Below are 26,228 nucleotides of genomic sequence, written 5' to 3'. Positions count from 1 at the left end.
CCTCATATAAATGCTCAGCAAATCTGCAAACCTGTTCTTTCTCCTCGGCATGAGGAGGAGAGGGGGACGATGCCAACCCCAAATTCAAGTGATGATGAAATTCTCGCTTACAAATTTTATTAGCTAGCTGAGACCAGGCCACTGTGGATGAATGAGGCCCTGGATGTACACCCACCACCGGAGTGGAAGAATGGCAGCCGCATCTTACAGATGACAAGTCAATGGTCAGTGGGCAGATCAGCTCCATGGTAGTTCCTAGTGTCAAGGACATGGGCCCACATCCGCTGTTCCATCACGATATAGTTCAGCAGATGTTTTTGCTTCGACCCGGTGTGCATCCATGCGCCGATGCCGGAACAGCGTGTTGGTAATTACAAGCCCATGGGATGCACAAAAGTCTCGCAGCCTCCTACCGTTGTTATTGAGCTGATCTGGCCCATGCCTTCCAATCACTCCAGACCAGGTGCCAGCATCAGGGCATTTAAGTCACCCAACAAGACGACTCTTTCCCAAGGGGTCACTTTAGCCAGCACCTGTGACAGGAGGTCATAGAAGGCATCTGACTCATCGGTCTTGCCTGCATCCCACCACTGGTGTTCATCTTCGGTGGGGGCATAAGTAACCACGACCACCACTCCTCACCTCTGGTGGATGGGAAGGCGAGCCCATAGTAGCCTGGGGCTTAGCTTCCCACACCTCACCGCCACGCTTCCACACCTCCTTCATTCTTGTGTTCAGAAGAGCCACATAGTCACTCACTCACCCACTCACTCACCCTCTGATTAGCACGGCTGGCTACATACGATACGATAGAAGTTCAACGTACACACAACAACAACACACACAAATCCCCCCTAGTTCACTCACCCACCCACTCTCTTTTTCCCAAGAGCTCTTGTAGCAACAATTCCCTCGGCCAATTCAGGAAGCACTTCACCCTACTCCACCCTACTCCACCCTACCCAGTCCACCCTACTCCACCCTGCTCCACCCTACTCCACCCTGCTCCACCCTACTCCACCCTACTCCACCCTACTCCACCCTACTCCACTCTACTCCACCCTACTCCACTCTACTCCACCCTACTCCACTCTACTCCACCCTACTCCACTCTACTCCACCCTACTCCACTCTACTCCACTCTACTCCACCCTGCTCCCCTCTACTCCACCCTGCTCCACCCTACCCTACTCCACCCTACCCTACTCCACCCTACTCCACCATACTCCACCCTACTCCACCCTACTCCACCCTACACCACTCTGCTCCACCCTGCTCCACCCTGCTCCACTCTACTCCACCCTACTCCACCCTACACCACTCTACTCCACCCTACTCCACTCCACTCTACTCCACCCTACTCCACCCTGCTCCATTCTACTCCACTCTACTCCAATCCACTCCAATCCACTCCACGTAGCACCACTCCACTCCAGGCCATTTAATTCCATTTCACTCCACACAGCGCCACTCCACGCCACTCCTCCCAACCCTCCACCACTCGCCCCACCACCACCACCACCGCCACCCCTCCCCTCCCTTCCCTCCATCTCCGACCGGTCACGCGAGCGCCGCTCACCGTTCTGCTGACCCTGCGCAGCGTGGTGGGGATGAGGAGCTGCCGCCTGGTGAGCAGGAGCCTGGTGAGCAGGAGCCTGGTGAGCGTGGTACGGCGGAGGCTGCTGCCCGTAGGAGGCGGGGTGAGCCGGGTACGTCCCCGGGAGAGACGGAATCGACGGAGCGGCTCCGGGAAAGGATCCGCCTTGGCCCGGAAACATTCCGGCTGGCTTCGGGAATGCACTTTGCTGAGCCGGAAAAAATCCCTGCTGCCCTGCAAATGAACTCTGCTGCTGCTGATGATGATGCTGCTGCTGCTGATGCTGCTGCTGCTGATGATGCTGCTGCTGCTGATGCTGCTGCTGCTGCTGCCCAGGAAAGAAACTCTGCTGCGCTGGAAATGAGGTCTGCTGCCCTTGGAAGGTGCTCGGATGCTGCTGCGGCTGTTGCTGCCCGGGGAAGGGGCCCTGCTGCCCCTGGAAGGCCTGCTGCCCCTGGAAGGCGCCCTGTTGGTGTGGCTGCCCCGGCGGAAAAGAGCTCTGCTGCCCTTGGAAGGAGGCCTGGTGATGTTGCTGCTGCTGCCCTGGAAATGCCATCTGCTGCCCTTGAAAGGAGGCCTGCTGCCCAAGGAAGTTGCTGTGATGCTGCTGATGATGATGCTGCTGCTGCTGTTGATGCTGCTGCTGCTGCTGCGCTTGCACCGGGAGTCCAGTCACTGAGGAAGCAAACGCATCAGCCGCCCCGATAAACCCTGGGGGCAAACAACAGACACTCACACTGACACACTCACACTGACACACTGACACGCTCACACTGACACACTGACACTGACACACTGACACTACACACTGACACACTCACACACTGACACACTCACACACTCATACACACAAAAGTACATACTGACACACACACAACAACCACCATTCGCCATCAAGTGGCAGTAAAGTCACCATGGCTCCTGTGTCAGGCACTTTGAGGCCACGTGAAATGTGGCCTCAGTGCCAGGCCACTCAGGTGTCATGGATTGATTGAGGTGACTGGCCGATGCACCAACTGTGCCCCCTGCCGTGCCAACCTGCTGCATTTTATCCGCCCAGCGCTCCGCTCGTTGTTGTGAGCATCACTTCTCTGTCCTCAGTTGTTGCTGGAGGGCGACTGCCTCAAACTGCCCAGTAGCAGCGTCCTTCACGAGCCTCCTCCACAGAGGCCGATCTTTACACCGCTGGTACCGGTCATCGGCAAGTCCACTCAGCTCCACGTCCTCCTGTACCACGTCACTCCATCTCTTCTCTAGCCCGTGCCGCGCCCGCTTAGCCCCCTCAATCCGGCCGAACAAAAGCTGTTTCAGCATGCGGTGGCTGGGCATGCGGGCTACATGACCCAGCCAACGCAGCAGCCCTGCCTGTCGGAGGAGCTCACCGATGGCACGGTGGTCAAAATTTTTCAAGGATTTGTAAGCTCTTTACACACAATCCAGCCTGGTTAAACCCAGGATGGATCATAGGCAGGCCAGCCTGAATGTTTCTAACCAGCGCAGATGTTCCATTAGAGGGGTCCAATGTTTCACAAGCATAGATTGTGGCCAAGAAGACCTGAAGCTTCATGTGGAGCGACAGACCAGGTAGCTTCCACACAGCGTTACGCAACCGATGAAAAGATATTGCCGCCCGACTGATTCGGAGTGAGACCTCTGCTGTGAAACCGGAGCTGGTCATAAGCACACTGCCCAGGTATGGGAAACTCTCCACTCTCTCCACAACTGCCCCATCACCAACGGGGAGTTGAGGGCGTGGAGTGTTTGATGGCACAAAATACCCAGGCAAGTGCTTAGTTTTGGTCGAGCAATACCCCACACCTCTTAGTGGCTCACTCAAGGTTCAGCAGCAGCGCCTCAAACTCCTCCTCTGAGTGAGCAGCAGTCAACACACCATCAAAGCAAGCGTCTCCTCAGCGTGCCTGGCAAGGCAATGTTGATTAAGTCTTGCCAAGACCTTTCCCGGCACACTGAGAAAAGATATGCACCTGCAGTTGTTACAATCCGTGCGGTCCCCCTTTCTCAAAGAGGGGGACCACCACCAAGGCATCCTTTCAATACTGCATAACCCGTCCTGCGGTCCACACAGTTGTGATGATGTCAGGTAGGGCAGTGTGCACACACGCGTGGGTGATCACCCCTTGTACTTCCTCGACAGATGGGACCCTCTGCCAACCATTCAGAAAACGGGTGGCCACTTCTACCAACATTTGACACACCGCAGCCCCAGCAAGGTCGTCCCTACCTAGCCCAATGATGTTGTCTGGGCTGAGGGATTTCCCCTTCCCTAAGACAACTTGCAGACCAGTTCCTGGTGGTCGGAGATCGGGTCACGGTTCTTTCCCTTGAAGGTGGTGATAGGTGAGGCGCTGCAAATTACATTTTGATGGAGTTAAAGAGTGATTTGTGATCGCGAGCTACTGAGGCAGACTCCATCTCCTCAGCAACCCGTGACCAACACCCATCCTTGCAGCGCCACACGGCTCTCCGAACCTCCAAGTGTAGGCTGCGGTAAGCCTCCTCATTCTCCGTGGGGTGCCGTAGACAATGAGAGTGGGCCTGTTGTTTTCTCTCAAACAGCCAGGAAACACCTCCCCTTTTAGCCAGAGTCTCTGGGGAGGTTTGGACTGCATACCCAACGCAACCATTGCAGCTGAATGTACCACAGTCCTAAACCTCGCCAATTTCCACTCAACATCAGCAGGAAGGGGGTACAATATCAACCCCTGCTGAGCGCGATGATCAAATTCCTGCTTGAAACTACCCTCAGCTAGCTGAGACCAGGCTACTGTGTGTTTGAATGTGGTCCGAGATGGACACCCACCAACCGGAGTGGAAGAATGGCAGACGTATCTTACAGATTACAAGCTGATGGTCAGTGGGCAGATCAGCTCCACGGTCGGTTTTGGTGTCAAAGACATGGGTCCGTGTGCCATTACCATGTCGTCCAGGAGATATTCTTGCTTGGACCCAGCATGTATCCATGACATTTGTGTGGATGTGCCGATGCCGGAGCAGCATGTTGGTAATTACAAGGCCATGGGCTGCACCAAAGTCTAGCAGCCTCCTACTGTTTATTATTGAGCTGGTCAGGCCCATGCATTCCAATCACTCCGACCCAGGTGTCTGTGTGATGACCGACTCAGGCATTAAAGTCACCCCAACAGGATAGGATGACTCTGTTCCGAGGGGCCAATTTAGCTAGCACGTTGGACAGGAGGTTCTAGAAGGCATCTGCCTCATTGACTTTATCTGCATCCCTCCACTGATGTTCAACTTCTGTGGGGGCATAAGCAACCAACACCACCATACCTCGCCTCTTGTTGATAGGGAGGAGAGAGCCTCCAGCAGTCTGGGGCTTACAGCTTCCCAAACCTCACCGCATCGCTCCAAAAACCCCTTCATTCTTTTGTTCAAACGAGATGCCCACTCCCTGTTGTTTTGCAGTTTCCTTCCCCGAGTGGAGAACTGTCCACCCCTCATGGTGGCAGGAGCCAGAACCGATCCATCGGACCTCCTGAATGCCACAGAGATCCAGGCGGTACCGGGTCCAGCTCCCGACAGAGGAGTGGCAGCCTCTCCTCCGCAATGAGCATTCGAACATTCCACGTGGCCAATCGCGGTGTTCTCCTGTTCCTGGAGGAACCCTGAGAGGGGAGGGGGGGGTTCAGTCTGGCTCTGCCAGATGGAGTTTGGCCAAAAGGCATCATGAAGGCCTGTCTGCCTGGGACCTCCAGCACGAGCTTATTGCAGTGTTTCCATCATGGTGCTTGGTAGAAGTGCCCTCTCACACACTAACCTTGCCACAAAAATGCCCACCACACACACATAGCCCGCGCAACTTACATACACGGCCTGTACCACCAAATATCAAGACCTACACACACACACAGCCTGCACCACATGCACACCAACTGTGCCGCATTGCACACACTGTAGCACACCACACACTACACCATACAAGCCACAGTACACCACACACTACACCATACAAGCCAGTACACCACACACTACACTATACAAGCCACAGTACACCACACACTACACTATACAAGCCACAGTACACCACACACTACACTATACAAGCCACAGTACACCACACACTACACTATACAAGCCACAGTACACCACACACTCCACTAGCCACAGAACACCACACACTACACTATACAAACCACAGTACACCACACACACTATACAAGCCACAGTACACCACACACTACACTAGCCACAGTACACCACACACTACACTATACAAGCCACAGAACACCACACACTACACCATACAAGCCACAGTACACCACACACTACACTATGCAAGCCACAGTACACCACACACTACGCTATACAAGCCACAGTACACCACACACTACGCTATACAAGCCACAGTACACCACACACTACACTATACAAGCCACAGTACACCACACACTACACTATACAAGCCACAGTACACCACACACTACACTATACAAGCCACAGTACACCACACACTACACTATACAAGCCACAGTACACCACACACTACACTATACAAGCCACAGTACACCACACACTACACCATACAAGCCACAGTACACCACACACTACACTAGCCACAGAACACCACACACTACACTATACAAACCACAGTACACCACACACTACACCATACAAGCCACAGTACACCACACACTACTCTACACAAGCCACAGTACACCACACACTACACTACACAAGCCACAGTACACCACACACTACACAAGCCACAGTACACCACACATTACACTACACAAACCACAGTACACCACACACTACAGTACACAACACGTGACGGTATGATACACTACTGAACACTGTGCAGTAAGCCACACGAGGCTGTACTGTGCACGACTGTACACATTACAATATAAAAACATAACAATGCACACAAACACGAACACACACAGACAGTTACATAGACACACAGACATGAGGACACAATACAGACACAAATACTGGACACAGACGCACGTGTTGGCTCACACGCATGCAAAGGCTAAGCAAGCTAAACAATCATTAGCGCTATCTTGATGCACCAACACAACACACCTTGATACATAGACCTACAGGCAAAGATCGACAACAGACTGCAAGCACCTACCTTGACACACACACACTTTCACAACACACAGTCCCACTCACACACAGCTCCACACGGTCACTCACACCGACAGAAAGATCTCCCCCGTATAGCCTTAACAGACTGTTGGAGCAAGTGCTGTTAGCGAGTGGCACCTATGAAGGCTGGCACGGCACATAATGGGGTGGGTGGTGATGTTTACTACACACCGCACCAGGTACTCATTTGAGGCTGAGTCGACCTAGGAGTGGGGGCCTATGACCGGTTCAGATAATCGTCACAGGTGCTGGCCTTGAGCGGGGATCAAACTTGGGTCGCCGGGTTCGTAGTGTAGCGCGCTAACCGCTACCACTACCGCTCCCCACACTGACAAAGACACATTCACATACAGAGACTCACACTGACAAAGACACTGACACACACGTAGAAATACTCACACTGACAAACACTCATATTGACACGCATGTACATAGACTCACATTGTGTCGCGTGGTGTGGTTACACAGGGTAGCGTGGTGTGGTTACACGGTGTAGCGTGGTGTGGTTACACGGGGTAGCGTAGTGTGGTTACACGGTGTAGCGTGGTGTAGTTACACGGTGTAGTATGGTGTGGTTACACGGTGTAGTGTGGTGTGGTTACATGGTGTAGCGTGGTGTAGTTACACGGTGTAGCGTGGTGTGGTTACACGGTGTAGCGTGGTGTGGTTACACGGTGTAGCGTGGTGTGGATACACGGTGTAGTCTGGTGTAGTTACACGGTGTAGCGTGGTGTAGTTACACGGTGTAGTATGGTGTAGTTACACGGTGTAGCGTGGTGTGGTTACACGGTGTAGCGTGGTGTAGTTACACGGTGTAGCTTGGTGTGGTTACACGGTGTAGCGTGGTGTGGTTACACGGTGTAGCGTGGTGTGGTTACACGGTGTAGCGTGGTGTGGTTACACGGTGTAGCGTGGTGCGGTTACACTGTGTAGCGTGGTGTGGTTACACGGTGTAGCATGGTGTAGTTACAAGGTGTAGCGTGGTGTGGTTACACGGTGTAGCGCGGTGTGGTTACACGGTGTAGCGTGGTGTGGTTACACGGTGTAGCATGGTGTGGTTACACGGTGTAGCGCGGTGTGGTTACACGGTGTAGCGTGGTGTGGTTACACGGTGTAGCGTGGTGTAGTTACACGGTGTAGCGTGGTGTAGTTACACTGTGTAGCGTGGTGTGGTTACACAGTGTAGCGTGGTGTAGTTACACGGTGTAGTATGGTGTGGTTACACGGTGTAGCGTGGTGTGGTTACACGGTGTAGCGTGGTGTAGTTACACGGTGTAGCGTGGTGTAGTTACACGGTGTAGCATGGTGTAGTTACACGGTGTAGCGTGGTGCGGTTACACGGTGTAGCCTGGTGCAGTTACACGTTGTAGCGTGGTGTAGTTACACGGTGTAGCGTGGTGCAGTTACACGGTGTAGCATGGTGTGGTTACACGGTGTAGTATGGTGTGGTTACACGGTGTAGCGTGGTGTGGTTACACGGTGTAGCGTGGTGTGGTTACACGGTGTAGCGTGGTGTGGTTACACGGTGTAGCGTGGTGTGGTTACACGGTGTAGCGTGGTTACACGGTGTAGCGCGGTGTAGTTACACGGTGTAGCGTGGTGTGGTTACACGGTGTAGCGTGGTGTGGTTACACGGTGTAGCGTGGTGTGGTTACACGGTGTAGCGTGGTGTAGTTACACGGTGTAGCGTGGTGTTGTTACACGGTGTAGCCTGGTGCGGTTACACGGTGTAGCGTGGTGCGGTTACACGGTGTAGCGTGGTGCGGTTACACGGTGTAGCATGGTGTAGTTACACGGTGTAGCGTGGTGTGGTTACACGGTGTAGCGTGGTGTGGTTACACGGTGTAGCGTGGTGTAGTTACACGGTGTAGCATGGTGTGGTTACACGGTGTAGCATGGTGTGGTTACACGGTGTAGCGTGGTGTGGTTACACGGTGTAGCGTGGTGTAGTTACACGGTGTAGCGTGGTGTGGTTACACGGTGTAGTGTGGTGTGGTTACACTGTGTAGTATGGTGTAGTTACACGGTGTAGCGTGGTGTAGTTACACGGTGTAGCGTGGTGTGGTTACACGGTGTAGCGTGGTGTGGTTACACGGTGTAGCATGGTGTGGTTACACGGTGTAGCGTGGTGTGGTTACACGGTGTAGCGTGGTGTAGTTACACGGTGTAGCGTGGTGTAGTTACACAGTGTAGCGTGGTGTGGTTACACGGTGTAGCATGGTGTGGTTACACGGTGTAGCGTGGTGTGGTTACACTGTGTAGCGTAGTGTAGTTACACGGTGTAGCATGGTGTAGTTACACGGTGTAGCGTGGTGTGGTTACACGGTGTAGCGTGGTGTGGTTACACGGTGTAGCGTGGTGTACTTACACGGTGTAGCATGGTGTGGTTACACGGTGTAGCGTGGTGTGGTTACACGGTGTAGCGTGGTGTGGTTACACGGTGTAGCTTGGTGTAGTTACACGGTGTAGCGTGGTGTGGTTACACGGTGTAGCGTGGTGTGGTTACACGGTGTAGCTTGGTGTAGTTACACGGTGTAGCGTGGTGTGGTTACACGGTGTAGCGCGGTGTGGTTACATGGTGTAGCGTGGTGTGGTTACACGGTGTAGCATGGTGTGGTTACACGGTGTAGCGCGGTGTGGTTACACGGTGTAGCGTGGTGTGGTTACACGGTGTAGCGTGGTGTAGTTACACGGTGTAGCGTGGTGTAGTTACACTGTGTAGCGTGGTGTGGTTACACAGTGTAGCGTGGTGTAGTTACACGGTGTAGTATGGTGTGGTTACACGGTGTAGCGTGGTGTGGTTACACGGTGTAGCATGGTGTAGTTACACGGTGTAGCGTGGTGTAGTTACACGGTGTAGCGTGGTGTAGTTACACGGTGTAGCGTGGTGCGGTTACACGGTGTAGCCTGGTGCAGTTACACGTTGTAGCGTGGTGCAGTTACACGGTGTAGCGTGGTGCGGTTACACAGTGTAGCGTGGTGCAGTTACACGGTGTAGCGTGGTGCAGTTACACGGTGTAGCATGGTGTGGTTACACGGTGTAGTATGGTGTGGTTACACGGTGTAGCGTGGTGTGGTTACACGGTGTAGCGTGGTGTGGTTACACGGTGTAGCGTGGTGTGGTTACACGGTGTAGCGTGGTGTGGTTACACGGTGTAGCGTGGTTACACGGTGTAGCGTGGTGTAGTTACACGGTGTAGCGTGGTGTGGTTACACGGTGTAGCGTGGTGTAGTTACACGGTGTAGCGTGGTGTTGTTACACGGTGTAGCCTGGTGCAGTTACACGGTGTAGCGTGGTGCGGTTACACGGTGTAGCGTGGTGCGGTTACACGGTGTAGCGTGGTGTAGTTACACGGTGTAGCATGGTGTGGTTACACGGTGTAGCGTGGTGTGGTTACACGGTGTAGCGTGGTGTAGTTACACGGTGTAGCATGGTGTGGTTACACGGTGTAGCATGGTGTGGTTACACGGTGTAGCGTGGTGTGGTTACACGGTGTAGCGTGGTGTAGTTACACGGTGTAGCGTGGTGTGGTTACACGGTGTAGTGTGGTGTGGTTACACTGTGTAGTATGGTGTAGTTACACGGTGTAGCGTGGTGTAGTTACACGGTGTAGCGTGGTGTGGTTACACGGTGTAGCGTGGTGTGGTTACACGGTGTAGCATGGTGTGGTTACACGGTGTAGCGTGGTGTAGTTACACGGTGTAGCATGGTGTGGTTACACGGTGTAGTATGGTGTAGTTACACGGTGTAGTATGGTGTAGTTACACGGTGTAGCCTGGTGCGGTTACACGGTGTAGCGTGGTGTGGTTACACGGTGTAGCGTGGTGTGGTTACACGGTGTAGCGTGGTGTGGTTACACGGTGTAGCGTGGTGTGGTTACACGGTGTAGCATGGTGTGGTTACACGGTGTAGCGTGGTGTGGTTACACGGTGTAGCGTGGTGTAGTTACACGGTGTAGCGTGGTGTAGTTACACAGTGTAGCGTGGTGTGGTTACACGGTGTAGCATGGTGTGGTTACACGGTGTAGCGTGGTGTGGTTACACTGTGTAGCGTAGTGTAGTTACACGGTGTAGCATGGTGTAGTTACACGGTGTAGCGTGGTGTGGTTACACGGTGTAGCGTGGTGTGGTTACACGGTGTAGCGTGGTGTAGTTACACGGTGTAGCATGGTGTGGTTACACGGTGTAGCGTGGTGTGGTTACACGGTGTAGCGTGGTGTGGTTACACGGTGTAGCTTGGTGTAGTTACACGGTGTAGCGTGGTGTGGTTACACGGTGTAGCGTGGTGTGGTTACACGGTGTAGCTTGGTGTAGTTACACGGTGTAGCGTGGTGTGGTTACACGGTGTAGCGCGGTGTGGTTACATGGTGTAGCGTGGTGTGGTTACACGGTGTAGCATGGTGTGGTTACACGGTGTAGCGCGGTGTGGTTACACGGTGTAGCGTGGTGTGGTTACACGGTGTAGCGTGGTGTAGTTACACGGTGTAGCGTGGTGTAGTTACACTGTGTAGCATGGTGTGGTTACACAGTGTAGCGTGGTGTAGTTACACGGTGTAGTATGGTGTGGTTACACGGTGTAGCGTGGTGTGGTTACACGGTGTAGCATGGTGTAGTTACACGGTGTAGCGTGGTGCAGTTACACGTTGTAGCGTGGTGTAGTTACACGGTGTAGCCTGGTGCAGTTACACGTTGTAGCGTGGTGTAGTTACACGGTGTAGCATGGTGCGGTTACACGGTGTAGCGTGGTGCAGTTACACGGTGTAGCATGGTGTGGTTACAAGGTGTAGCGTGGTGTGGTTACACGGTGTAGCGCGGTGTGGTTACACGGTGTAGCGTGGTGTGGTTACACGGTGTAGCATGGTGTGGTTACACGGTGTAGCGCGGTGTGGTTACACGGTGTAGCGTGGTGTGGTTACACGGTGTAGCGTGGTGTAGTTACACGGTGTAGCGTGGTGTAGTTACACTGTGTAGCGTGGTGTGGTTACACAGTGTAGCGTGGTGTAGTTACACGGTGTAGTATGGTGTGGTTACACGGTGTAGCGTGGTGTGGTTACACGGTGTAGCGTGGTGTAGTTACACGGTGTAGCGTGGTGTAGTTACACGGTGTAGCATGGTGTAGTTACACGGTGTAGCGTGGTGCGGTTACACGGTGTAGCCTGGTGCAGTTACACGTTGTAGCGTGGTGTAGTTACACGGTGTAGCGTGGTGCAGTTACACGGTGTAGCATGGTGTGGTTACACGGTGTAGTATGGTGTGGTTACACGGTGTAGCGTGGTGTGGTTACACGGTGTAGCGTGGTGTGGTTACACGGTGTAGCGTGGTGTGGTTACACGGTGTAGCGTGGTGTGGTTACACGGTGTAGCGTGGTTACACGGTGTAGCGCGGTGTAGTTACACGGTGTAGCGTGGTGTGGTTACACGGTGTAGCGTGGTGTGGTTACACGGTGTAGCGTGGTGTGGTTACACGGTGTAGCGTGGTGTAGTTACACGGTGTAGCGTGGTGTTGTTACACGGTGTAGCCTGGTGCGGTTACACGGTGTAGCGTGGTGCGGTTACACGGTGTAGCGTGGTGCGGTTACACGGTGTAGCATGGTGTAGTTACACGGTGTAGCGTGGTGTGGTTACACGGTGTAGCGTGGTGTGGTTACACGGTGTAGCGTGGTGTAGTTACACGGTGTAGCATGGTGTGGTTACACGGTGTAGCATGGTGTGGTTACACGGTGTAGCGTGGTGTGGTTACACGGTGTAGCGTGGTGTAGTTACACGGTGTAGCGTGGTGTGGTTACACGGTGTAGTGTGGTGTGGTTACACTGTGTAGTATGGTGTAGTTACACGGTGTAGCGTGGTGTAGTTACACGGTGTAGCGTGGTGTGGTTACACGGTGTAGCGTGGTGTGGTTACACGGTGTAGCATGGTGTGGTTACACGGTGTAGCGTGGTGTGGTTACACGGTGTAGCGTGGTGTAGTTACACGGTGTAGCGTGGTGTAGTTACACAGTGTAGCGTGGTGTGGTTACACGGTGTAGCATGGTGTGGTTACACGGTGTAGCGTGGTGTGGTTACACTGTGTAGCGTAGTGTAGTTACACGGTGTAGCATGGTGTAGTTACACGGTGTAGCGTGGTGTGGTTACACGGTGTAGCGTGGTGTGGTTACACGGTGTAGCGTGGTGTACTTACACGGTGTAGCATGGTGTGGTTACACGGTGTAGCGTGGTGTGGTTACACGGTGTAGCGTGGTGTGGTTACACGGTGTAGCTTGGTGTAGTTACACGGTGTAGCGTGGTGTGGTTACACGGTGTAGCGTGGTGTGGTTACACGGTGTAGCTTGGTGTAGTTACACGGTGTAGCGTGGTGTGGTTACACGGTGTAGCGCGGTGTGGTTACATGGTGTAGCGTGGTGTGGTTACACGGTGTAGCATGGTGTGGTTACACGGTGTAGCGCGGTGTGGTTACACGGTGTAGCGTGGTGTGGTTACACGGTGTAGCGTGGTGTAGTTACACGGTGTAGCGTGGTGTAGTTACACTGTGTAGCGTGGTGTGGTTACACAGTGTAGCGTGGTGTAGTTACACGGTGTAGTATGGTGTGGTTACACGGTGTAGCGTGGTGTGGTTACACGGTGTAGCATGGTGTAGTTACACGGTGTAGCGTGGTGTAGTTACACGGTGTAGCGTGGTGTAGTTACACGGTGTAGCGTGGTGCGGTTACACGGTGTAGCCTGGTGCAGTTACACGTTGTAGCGTGGTGCAGTTACACGGTGTAGCGTGGTGCGGTTACACAGTGTAGCGTGGTGCAGTTACACGGTGTAGCGTGGTGCAGTTACACGGTGTAGCATGGTGTGGTTACACGGTGTAGTATGGTGTGGTTACACGGTGTAGCGTGGTGTGGTTACACGGTGTAGCGTGGTGTGGTTACACGGTGTAGCGTGGTGTGGTTACACGGTGTAGCGTGGTGTGGTTACACGGTGTAGCGTGGTTACACGGTGTAGCGTGGTGTAGTTACACGGTGTAGCGTGGTGTGGTTACACGGTGTAGCGTGGTGTAGTTACACGGTGTAGCGTGGTGTTGTTACACGGTGTAGCCTGGTGCAGTTACACGGTGTAGCGTGGTGCGGTTACACGGTGTAGCGTGGTGCGGTTACACGGTGTAGCGTGGTGTAGTTACACGGTGTAGCATGGTGTGGTTACACGGTGTAGCGTGGTGTGGTTACACGGTGTAGCGTGGTGTAGTTACACGGTGTAGCATGGTGTGGTTACACGGTGTAGCATGGTGTGGTTACACGGTGTAGCGTGGTGTGGTTACACGGTGTAGCGTGGTGTAGTTACACGGTGTAGCGTGGTGTGGTTACACGGTGTAGTGTGGTGTGGTTACACTGTGTAGTATGGTGTAGTTACACGGTGTAGCGTGGTGTAGTTACACGGTGTAGCGTGGTGTGGTTACACGGTGTAGCGTGGTGTGGTTACACGGTGTAGCATGGTGTGGTTACACGGTGTAGCGTGGTGTAGTTACACGGTGTAGCATGGTGTGGTTACACGGTGTAGTATGGTGTAGTTACACGGTGTAGTATGGTGTAGTTACACGGTGTAGCCTGGTGCGGTTACACGGTGTAGCGTGGTGTGGTTACACGGTGTAGCGTGGTGTGGTTACACGGTGTAGCGTGGTGTGGTTACACGGTGTAGCGTGGTGTGGTTACACGGTGTAGCATGGTGTGGTTACACGGTGTAGCGTGGTGTGGTTACACGGTGTAGCGTGGTGTAGTTACACGGTGTAGCGTGGTGTAGTTACACAGTGTAGCGTGGTGTGGTTACACGGTGTAGCATGGTGTGGTTACACGGTGTAGCGTGGTGTGGTTACACTGTGTAGCGTAGTGTAGTTACACGGTGTAGCATGGTGTAGTTACACGGTGTAGCGTGGTGTGGTTACACGGTGTAGCGTGGTGTGGTTACACGGTGTAGCGTGGTGTAGTTACACGGTGTAGCATGGTGTGGTTACACGGTGTAGCGTGGTGTGGTTACACGGTGTAGCGTGGTGTGGTTACACGGTGTAGCTTGGTGTAGTTACACGGTGTAGCGTGGTGTGGTTACACGGTGTAGCGTGGTGTGGTTACACGGTGTAGCTTGGTGTAGTTACACGGTGTAGCGTGGTGTGGTTACACGGTGTAGCGCGGTGTGGTTACATGGTGTAGCGTGGTGTGGTTACACGGTGTAGCATGGTGTGGTTACACGGTGTAGCGCGGTGTGGTTACACGGTGTAGCGTGGTGTGGTTACACGGTGTAGCGTGGTGTAGTTACACGGTGTAGCGTGGTGTAGTTACACTGTGTAGCATGGTGTGGTTACACAGTGTAGCGTGGTGTAGTTACACGGTGTAGTATGGTGTGGTTACACGGTGTAGCGTGGTGTGGTTACACGGTGTAGCATGGTGTAGTTACACGGTGTAGCGTGGTGCAGTTACACGTTGTAGCGTGGTGTAGTTACACGGTGTAGCCTGGTGCAGTTACACGTTGTAGCGTGGTGTAGTTACACGGTGTAGCATGGTGCGGTTACACGGTGTAGCGTGGTGCAGTTACACGGTGTAGCATGGTGTGGTTACACGGTGTAGTATGGTGTGGTTACACGGTGTAGCGTGGTGTGGTTACACGGTGTAGCGTGGTGTGGTTACACGGTGTAGCGTGGTGTGGTTACACGGTGTAGCGTGGTGTGGTTACACGGTGTAGCGTGGTTACACGGTGTAGCGTGGTGTAGTTACACGGTGTAGCGTGGTGTGGTTACACGGTGTAGCGTGGTGTGGTTACACAGTGTAGCGTGGTGTAGTTACACGGTGTAGCGTGGTGTTGTTACACGGTGTAGCCTGGTGCGGTTACACGGTGTAGCGTGGTGCGGTTACACGGTGTAGCGTGGTGCGGTTACATGGTGTAGCGTGGTGTAGTTACACGGTGTAGCATGGTGTGGTTACACGGTGTAGCGTGGTGTGGTTACACGGTGTAGCGTGGTGTAGTTACACGGTGTAGCATGGTGTGGTTACACGGTGTAGCATGGTGTGGTTACACGGTGTAGCGTGGTGTGGTTACACGGTGTAGCGTGGTGTAGTTACACGGTGTAGCGTGGTGTGGTTACACGGTGTAGTGTGGTGTGGTTACACTGTGTAGTATGGTGTAGTTACACGGTGTAGCGTGGTGTAGTTACACGGTGTAGCGTGGTGTGGTTACACGGTGTAGCGTGGTGTAGTTACACGGTGTAGCATGGTGTGGTTACACGGTGTAGTATGGTGTAGTTACACGGTGTAGCCTGGTGCGGTTACACGGTGTAGCGTGGTGTGGTTACACGGTGTAGGGTGGTGTGGTTACACGGTGTAGCGTGGTGTGGTTACACGGTGTAGCATGGTGTGGTTACACGGTGTAGCGTGGTGTGGTTACACGGTGTAGCGTGGTGTAGTTACACGGTGTAGCGTGGTGTAGTTACACAGTGTAGCGTGGTGTGGTTACACGGTGTAGCATGGTGTGGTTACACGGTGTAGCGTGGTGTGGTTACACGGTGTAGCGTGGTGTGGTTACACGGTGTAGCTTGGTGTAGTTACACGGTGTAGCGTGGTGTGGTTACACGGTAGCGTGGTGTGGTTACGCGGTGTAGCGTGGTGTGGTTACACGGTGTAGCTTGGTGTAGTTACACGGTGTAGCGTGGTGTGGTTACACGGTGTAGCTTGGTGTAGTTACACGGTGTAGCGTGGTGTGGTTACACGGTGTAGCTTGGTGTAGTTACACGGTGTAGCATGGTGTGATTACACGGTGTAGCGTGGTGTGGTTACACGGTGTAGCGTGGTGTGGTTACACGGTGTAGCTTGGTGTAGTTACACGGTGTAGCGTGGTGTGGTTACACGGTGTTGCATGTTTTGGTTACATGGTGTAGTATGGTGTGGTTACATGGTATAGCGTGGTATAGCAGTGTAGTTACATGGTATCGCGTGGTATACCATGGTGTGATTAACCGGTGTAGCGTGATATAGCATGGTATGGTTACACGGTGTAGCGTGGTGTGTTGTGGTTACATGGTGCAGTGTGGTTAGACGGGGTAGCATGGTCTGGTTACATGGTGTAGTGTAGTGTGGTTACACGGTGCTGTGTAGTGTGGCGTGGCCCGGTGGTGGGTGCGTGAGGTGTCCGTGGTGTGTCTGCGCACCATTCGTCTGGAAGGGATTCACTCTCGTGGCTGCGGGGAAGCTCTGCACGTCCACGCCAGAAGGGAACGCCTGACTTCCTGTCGCCCCGGAAGTGAACAACGCTTGACTTCCTGTCGCCCCGGAAGTGAACAACGCTTGACTTCCTGCCGCCCCGGAAGTGAAGCCCTGACTTCCTGTCGCCCCGGAATTGAAGGCGTGCCCTGGGGCAGCCCCCGAAGCGAACGGCGGGGCCGCCGACGTGAATCCGTGGCTTGCTTTTGATCCGGAAGCGAAGGGGTCTCCGGCTAGGGCGGCCTGGGAGGCCCGGCTGCCCTCAGCACCCTGTGACGCCGGCCCTGCGCACACAGACAGCCACATGCCCAGCTTGACTCGGAGACACTCGGACAGACGTGGAAACACACGGACTTTGCACGGGAACCCATTACAGCAAAAGCTCTGTTATCAGGAACCTTACCATCCAGAATGCTCTCTAATCAACCGGCATCTGTCGTGGAGCATAAACAATCAGAGCAAACTCCGGGCACCCTCGCAGCAGCAGCTTTTGGCTAGCCATCGGACAGAGGCAGTCACTGCATCATGCGCTTTCAGATGCACGTTTGCGGCCATCTGGAACGCTCTTCCATCCGATGTTAGGGAGCCGCTGGAGCTGTGCACTTTTAAATCATCATCTAGATTGACAAACGAATTCCTTGAGAACTGCTTTTTGTGCTCAGCTTGTTGTCCTTCCCCTGCACGTCCGATTAGCGCGGTCGGTTACGTACGGTGCCAAGAAAGTGCAACATACGCACGGTCCATATATAGACAACAAGTACCGTGAAACCTTGGATTGCGAGTAACTTGGCCTGCGAGTGTTTTGCCAGAGGAGCAAAAAATGTTAAGTAAATATTAATTTGATAAACGAGCGAGGGTCTTAGCAGTACGAGTAGTAGTACGTGCACACGCTTTGCACTGCCGAGCGTCACGTGATCACAACTGATGTACCAGTGCTTTGGATATTACAAACACGTTTCCGGAACGAATTATGCTCGCAATCCAAGGTTTTACTCTACAAACTTTCCTTCGCGTATTCGGAAACATTCCGACAGCCATCTGGCATCTTGCTGTGTGTTTCTCGTAGATCCATCGTCCTTGTTGATGGGAGCTTCAGGACGCGGCCGACTGGTGGTGCAAGCGGCAGTCTGCAGCTACGGTACTGTACCGCTGTAAACTCTATACTGTAGCGACAGTCTGCACGTGCGATACTCTACCTCTGTATCCTGCATACTCTAGCAGCAGTCTGTACCTACGGTACTTTACAAGCGTATACAGTAAAACCTTGGATTGCGAGCAGTATTCGTTCCGGAAACGTGTTTGTAATCCAAAGCACTCGTATATCAAAGCACTCGTATATCAGTTGTGTGATCACGTGACGCTCGGCAGTACAAAGCGTGTACTGTACGTACTACTGCTCGTATTGCAAGACCTCGTTCGTTCACCAAATTAATATTTATTTAACATTTTTTGCTCCTCTTGCAAAACACTCGCAGGCCAAGTTACTCGCAATCCAATGTTTTACTTGATATTGTATACTCTAAAACGGCCCCATTGCTTCTCTGCAATCAACTTAGATTTGAAGAGTAGAACACTTTCTTTAGAATTGTCCTGTGAGCTAAGAAGCTCTTGAATCGGGTTTCATTAACAAAACAGAAAAACCGTAAAATAAAAACACGTTTGCAACAGGTCGCATAAAAAAGTACAATACAGCAAATTAAAAAAATATGTACAATAGAGTGCTCTAGATCAGCACGGTACGGGTGGCGGTTTTCCCACTGGCCACACCCGAGCCAGCGCGGGGCCGGCACGGTACTGGTGGTGGTTTTCCCACTGGCCACACCCGAGCCAGTGTGGTGCTATCACGGTACTGGTGGCGGTTTTCCCACTGGCAGTGTGAAACCAGCACGGTACTGGTGGTGGTTTTCCCACTGGCCCCACACCCGAGCCAGTGTGAGACCAGCACGGTACTGGTGGTGGTTTTTCCACTGGCAGTGTGAGACCAGCACGGTACTGGTGGTGGTTTTTCCACTGGCACACCTAAACCAGCACAGTACTGGTGGTGGTTTTCCCACTGGCACACCTAAACCAGCACGGTACTGGTGGTGGTTTTCCCACTGGCAGTGTGAGACCAGCACGGTACTGGTGGTGGTTTTCCCACTGGCCACACCCGAGCCAGCGTGGTGCTATCACGGTACTGGTGGTGGCCTCACAGGAGGACGTCCGAGTCTGGCTCTGGGCCGAGCAGGGCCAAGGTGGTGCTGGGATAACGACTCGGCTTCTGCGGTGGAAAAACAGCCGCGGTTGCGTAACCGGTAACCGGTCAGCCGTGTTCAGAAGTGGTTCTCTGCGTGCGACTGAAAACCGGTGTTTACCGGTTTGGCTCGGGCGGTCATAGGCAACACACAACCAAACCCGATGTTCAAAACCTGGCAAAACAACCTGAGGCTATGCGCCAAGGCCCGCACCTCCGATTAGCATAGCCGTCGATGTACGGTGCGAAATAAGTTTAATATACACACACACATAGACTCACATGGTCACTCACCCACTTGTGCAGCCATTTCACTCACTCACACAGCCACTCACCCACTCACACAGCCACTCACCCACTCACACAGGCACTCACCCACTCACACAGTCACTTACCCACTCACACAGTCACTCACCCACTCACATAGTCACTCACCCACTCACATAGTCACTCACCCACTCACAGCCACTGACCCACTCACACAGTCACTCACCCACTCAAATAGCAACTCACCCACTCACATAGCCACTCGCCCACTCACATAGCCACTCACCCACTCACATAGCACTCACCCACTCAAATAGCAACTCACCCACTCACATAGTTACTCAGCAACTCACGTGGTCACCCACCCACTCACACAGTCACTCACACAGCCACTCACCCACTGACACAGCCACTCACCCACTCACACAGTCACTCACCCACTCACACAGTCACTCACCCACTCACACAGTCACTCACCCACTCACATAGTCACTCGCCCACTCACACAGTCACTTGCCCACTCACGCAGTCACTCACATAGTCACTCACCCACTCACACAGCCACTGGCCCACTCACACAGTCACTCACCCACTCAAATAGCAACTCACCCACTCACATAGTCACTCACCCACTCAAATAGCCACTCACCCACTCACACAGTCACTCACCCACTCAGTCACTCACACAGTCACTCACACAGTCACTCACCCACTCACACAGTCACTCACCCACTCACACAGCCACCCACCCACTCACAGAGTCACTCACCCACTCAAACAGCCACCCACCCACTCACACAGTCACTCACCCACTCACACAGCCACCCACTCACTCACACAGTCACTCACCCACTCACACAGTCACTCACCCACTCACACAGTCACTCACCCACTCACACAGCCACTGGCCCACTCACACAGTCACTCACCCACTCAAATAGCCACTCACCCACTCACACAGTCACTCACCCACTCAGTCACTCACACAGTCACTCACACAGTCACTCACCCACTCACACAGTCACTCACCCACTCACACAGTCACTCAGCAACTCACGTGGTCACCCACCCACCCTCCCATTAGCATGGCTGGCTCCACACAGGGTCACCCTCACCTGCTCCAAACAGGTTGTCCAGGTCGGCCAGCGCTGCATAGCGGTCGGCGTTCGCCCCGCCTGGGGCCCCCTGCTGCTGCGTTGACGGGGCGGGGGGGGCTCCTTGGGCCCCCTGCTGCGTTGACGAGGAGGGGGGCCCCCCGTGGTGGACCCCCACGGTGCTGAAGTCGATGGTGGACGACTTGGGGAAGCCTTCAAACGGGGAGAAGGGCGAGGGGCCTGCTGCTGTGGAACCTGCGGGGGAGGGGTTAGGGGGAGGGGGGTTAGGGGGAGGTGCATCACAACACCGGCGCCTCAGTGCATGCAACCAACTCAGAGGCAACCAAGACAAAGGTCCCCCGTGTAGCCTTCACGGCTGTTGGGGCAAGTGCTGGCAGCTGGAACAGCACATGAGGGGGTGGGGTGGCCGGCGACACACCCGCCCGGACGCCTTTGTATCCCCGGTGGCGATGTTTACACGCTGCACCAGGTAATCATTTGAGGCTGAGTCGACCCACAGGCGGCCCAGGATCGGTTGTTCAGATAATCATCGCCGATGTTGATGGCCGTGAACGGGAATTAAAGTCTGGTGTCTGCCAGGTTCAGAGCGCAGCACGCTAACCGCTGCACCACCGCTCCACACACGCGCTCACTCATGCACTCACACAACAAAGATCCCCCATATAGCCTTAATAGACTGTAGGGGCAAGTGCTGTTAGCGAGCACCTATAAAGGCCGGAACGGTACACTAGGGGGTGGGTGGCCAGCACCACGCCCAGCCGCCTTTGTCTCCCTAGTGGCAATGCTTACACATCGCACCAGGTACTCATTTGAGGCCGAGTCGACCTAGGGGAGGCCCAGAACCGGTTCAGATGATCGTCACCGGTGTTGGCCATGAGGTGGGAATTGAACCCGGGTCGCCAGGTTAATAGCGCAACATGCTAACTACTACACTACCGCTCCCGCACTCACACACACTCGCATACTCACACACTCACACACACTCACTCACACACACTCGCACACTCACATTCACACACTCACATTCACATACTCACACACACATTCACACACACTCACTCACACACACTCACATTCACACAAACTCACATTCACACACTCACTCACACACTCACTCACACTCACACACACCCTCACTCACACTCACACACCAACAACAACCGCCATTCGCCACTAAGTGGCGGTGACGTCACCACGACGCTTGTGCCAGGACATGTGCAACTTGAGGCCACGTGAAGTGTCGAACGCCCGCTGGCAGGAGGTCAGGGGGCAGACCCAGGTGCCACGGGTCGACTGACTGAGATGAGTGGCTGATGCACCACCTGTGCCCCCTACTGTGGCAATCCGCTGTGCGTCAGCCACCCGGCGCTCCGCTCGTTGTTGTGAGCAGCGCTCCTCCGCCCTCCGTTGTTGTTGGAGGACGACTGCCTCCAACTGCCCAGTAGCGTCCTTCACGAGCCTCGTCCACAGAGGCCGATCTTGACACCGCTGGTACCAGTCATCGGCAAGTCCACTCAGCTCCACGTCCTCCTGTACCACATCACTCCATCTCTTCTTTAGCCCGTGCCGCGCCCGTTTAGCCCTCTCGATCCGGCCGAACAAAAGCTGTTTCGGCATGCGGTGGCTGGGCATGCAGGCTACATGACCCAGCCATCGCAGCCTTGCCCGCCGGAGGAGCTCACCGATGGGACCTTGCCCAGATCTTTCAAGGATTTGTGAGCTCCTCACACAATCCAGTCTGGTTAAACCCAGGATGGATCGTAGGTAGGCCAGCCTAAATGTTTCTAACCGGCGAAGATGTTCCATTAGGGGGGTCCACGTTTCGCAAGCGTAGAGAAGGGAGAGAATGACTGTGGCCGAGAAGACCTGAAGCTTAGTGCGGAGCGACAGATCAGGTAGCTTCCACACAGCATTACGCAACCGATGAAAAGATATTGCCGCTCGACTGATTCGGAGTGAGACCTCTGCTGTTAAACTGGAGCTGGTCATAAGCACACTTCCCAGGTATGGGAAACTCTCCACTCTCTGCACAACTGCCCCATCACCGATTGGGAGTTGTGGGGGTGGAGTGTCCGATGGTACAAAATACCCAGGCAGGTGCTTAGTTTTGGTGGGGCTGATGGTAAGGCCCCATCTCTCAGTGGCACGCTCCAGTCTCAGCAGCAGCGTCTCCAACTCCTCCTCTGAATGAGCAGCTATTACCAAATCATCAGCATACATAACGTGGTTGAGCAATAGGGAGCCATCCCTTGACCGCACCCGGGCATCGATCAGCCTCCCATTATATCTGTACCATATGGAGATTCCCCCGGTACAGCTATTGAAGGCTTCACAAACTACGTGGTCGAAATAGATGTTAAATAATGTGGGAGCCAGAGGACATCCCTGTCGCACCCCAAGGTGTACAGGGAAAGGCTCGGACTCCCGGCCACGTAGTGTTACCCGGGCCCACTCACCATCATGAAGGTCCTTAATGATCGTGAGCAGAGGGTCAGGTACTCCAAAAGCATGAAGAACAACCCAGAGCCCAGACCTATTGATGGTATCATAGGCCTTGACCAGGTCAATAAAGCAGAGATGTAGGTCTTGCTGGAATTCCCTACACCTCTGCTGTAGCAGACGGACAGAAAATATGGCATCTGTACAGGACCGCCCATTCCTGAAACCGCATTGGGGCTCCGCAAGCCTCTCCTCAGCGTGCCTGGCAAGGCGATGTTGAATAATCCTTGCCAGGACCTTTCCCGGCACACTGAGGAGTGAAATGCCCCTGTAGTTGTTACAGTCTGTGCGGTCCCCCTTCCTAAAGAGGGGGACCACCAGGGCATCCTTCCAATCCTGCAGAACCCGTCCAGTGGTCCAGACTGTTGTTATGATGTCATATAGGGCAGTCTGTGCACAAACTCCACCCTCCCTCAGCATTTCGCTTGGGAGATCATCTCTGCCCGCTGCTTTTCCTGGTCTCAGAATCCGGATCGCCCTCAGTACTTCCTCAACACCTGGCACTTCAGCCAGCCACTCACAGGGGGAGACTCCTTCCAATATTTGAGGCACCGCAGCCTCAGTAGGGTCATCCTCACTTTGTGCAACGATGTTTTCCTGGCTGAGGGATTTTCCCTCGCCCAGGACCTCACAGAAATGCTCAGCAAATCTGCAAACCTGTTCGTGGGGGCCGGAGATTGGATCACCGTTTTTTCCCCTAATGATGGTAATAGGTGTGGCGCTGCAGGTTACTTTTTTGATGGAGTTAAATAGAGATTTGTGATCGCGGGCCACTGAGGCAGACTCCATCTCCTCAGCAACCCGCAACCACCACCCATCCTTGCAGCGCCTCACGGCTCTCCGAACCTCCGAGCGAAGGTTCCTCATTCTCTGACGTGGGATTCTGTAGCCGATGACAGTGGGCCTGTCGCTTTTTCTCAACCATCCTGAACACCTCCTCTGTCAGCCAGGGTCTCTGGGGAGATCCTGACCGCGTACCCAAAGCAGACATTGCAGCCGCATGAGTCACAGTTCTAAATTTCGCCCATTTACCCTCGACATCAGGAGGAGTGGGGGACGATGCCAACCCCAGTCGCAGGCGATGATGAAATTCTCGCTTGCAACTTTCATCAGATAACTGAGACCAGGCCACTTTAGGTTGGAATGGGGTCCTGGGTGTACACCCACCACCGGAGCGGAAGAATGGGCGGCGCATCTTACAGATGATAAGTCAATGGTCAGAGGGCAGATCAGCTCCACGGTAGGTCCTGGTGTCAAGGACATGGGCTCGCATCCGCTGGTCCGTCACAATGTAGTCCAGCAGATGTTCTTGCTTGGACCCGGCATGCATCCATGATGTTGTGTGGATGCGCCGATGCCGGAACAGCGTGTTGGTAATTACAAGTCCATGGGCTGCACAAAAATCTAGCAGCCTCCTACCGTTGTTATTAAGCTGATCCGGCCCATGCCCTCCAATCACTCCAGGCCAGGTGCCAGCATCATGACCAACTCGGGCTTTGAAGTCACCCAACAAGATGACTCTATCCCGAGGGGCCACTTTAGCCAGCACCTGTGACAGGAGGTCATAGAAGGCATCTGACTCATCGGCTTTGCCTGCATCCCTCCACGGATGTTCATCTTCGGTAGGGGCATAAGTAACCACGACCACCAATCCTCGCCTCTGATTGATGGGAAGGCGAGCCCAAAGTAGCCTGGGGCTTACAGCTTCCCACACCTCACCGCCACGCTCCCACGCCCCCTTCATTCTTTTGTTCAAAAGAAGAACCACACCCTGTTGTTTGGCAATCTCCTGTCCCGAGTAGAGAACTGTCCACCCCTAATGGTGGCAGGAGCCAGAACCGGTCCACCGGACCTCCTGAATGCCACAGAGATCCAGGCGGTACCGGTCCAGCTCCCGACAGAGGAGTGGCAGCCTCTCCTCCGCAGTGAGCGTTCGAACATTCCACGTGGCCAAACGAAGTGACTTTTCGTTGTTTCTGGAGGAGCCCCGAGGGTTGAGATTCACACACACACTCACATTCACACACACTCACATTCACACTCACAAACACTCACAAACACTCACACACACACACACTCAAAAACACTCACACACACTTACAAAGATTCCCATATAGCCTTAACAGACTGTAGGGGCAAGTGCTGTTAGCGAGCACCTATGAAGGCTGGAACGGCACACGAGGGGGTGGGTGGCCAGCACCACGCCCGACCGCCTTTGTCTCCCCAGTGGCGATGTTTACTACACCGCACCAGGTACTCATTGCAGGCTGAGTCGACCTAGGGGAGGCCCAGGACCGTTTCAGATAATCGTTACTGGTGTTGGCCGTGAGCGAGAATCGAACCCGGGTCGCCAGGTTTGTAGTGCAGCGCGCTAACTGCTACACCACACTCACACACACTCACACACTTACACACACACGCACACACACACTCATACACTTACACTTACACACTCACACACTTACACTTACACACTCACACACTCTCGCACACACACACTCACACTCATACACTAACACACTCACACACACACTCACACACTCACACACTCACGCACTCACACACTCGCATACACACACTCGCACACACACACTCACACTCATACACTAACACACTCACACACTCGCACACACACACTCACACTGTGCCGGCCCAGGGAAGCTCTGGCTGGGCTTCACGAAGCCACCAAAGTCAGATGAACCGAAGGCGTCAAAGTCAGCGAACCCGGAACTTGCTCCTCCTGCACAGGGGACAGGGAAGGGGCAGAGGTCAGAGGCCAAAGGTTCAGCATAAAGACAAAGATCCCCCATGTAGCATAAACAGACTGTTGGGACAAGTGCCATGAGTAGCGAGTAGCAGCAGCACCTGTGAAGGTAGACACAGACAAATGTCCCCCGTGTAGCCTCTAACAGACTGTAGGGGCAAGTGCTGTGAGTAGCGAGTAGCAGCAGCACCTATGAAGGTAGACACAGACAAAGATCCCCTGTGTAGCCTCTAACAGACTGTAGGGGCAAGTGCTGTGAGTAGCGAGTATCAGCAGCACTTATTTTTTATTTTTTAAAGTTTTTTTTTATTTTGGTATAGCCCTGTGAGCCATTCGGCTCTTGAATCGGGTGCAACCACAACAAACAAAAAAACAAAAACACGAACAAGAAAAACA

General features: G+C 53.9%; 1 protein-coding gene across 8 annotated transcripts in view; it reads right to left on the bottom strand.

Annotated features, from left to right (window-relative positions):
* The window catches only part of LOC116956712 (uncharacterized), a 64,658-nt gene that overhangs the window by 10,897 nt on the left and 27,533 nt on the right, over positions 1-26,228 (bottom strand). For 7 of the 8 annotated variants that reach the window (XR_012930371.1, XR_012930373.1, XR_012930374.1 and 4 more), the window contains exons 6-9: positions 25,710-25,808; positions 20,570-20,803; positions 16,903-17,238; positions 1,580-2,308 (exon numbers count right to left, since the gene is read on the bottom strand). Coding sequence is in view for 2 of the 8 variants with exons in the window: in XM_032978483.2 (XP_032834374.2) it covers positions 1,580-2,308; positions 16,903-17,238; positions 20,570-20,803; positions 25,710-25,808 (1,398 nt within the window). In the remaining 6 variants the exon portion in view is untranslated. The remainder of the gene's footprint in view (positions 1-1,579; positions 2,309-16,902; positions 17,239-20,569; positions 20,804-25,709; positions 25,809-26,228) is intronic. The other variant, XM_032978482.2, reaches the window with a different exon arrangement.

Source organism: Petromyzon marinus, chromosome 67 (genome assembly GCF_048934315.1).
Source record: "Petromyzon marinus isolate PM22_M1 ecotype Great Lakes invasive population chromosome 67, UKy_Petmar_22M1.pri1.0, whole genome shotgun sequence".
In the NCBI taxonomy this organism is placed as follows: Eukaryota; Metazoa; Chordata; class Hyperoartia; order Petromyzontiformes; family Petromyzontidae; genus Petromyzon; species Petromyzon marinus.
Note: the sequence above shows the minus strand (reverse complement) of the source record. Positions and strands in the feature narration are given on the sequence as shown.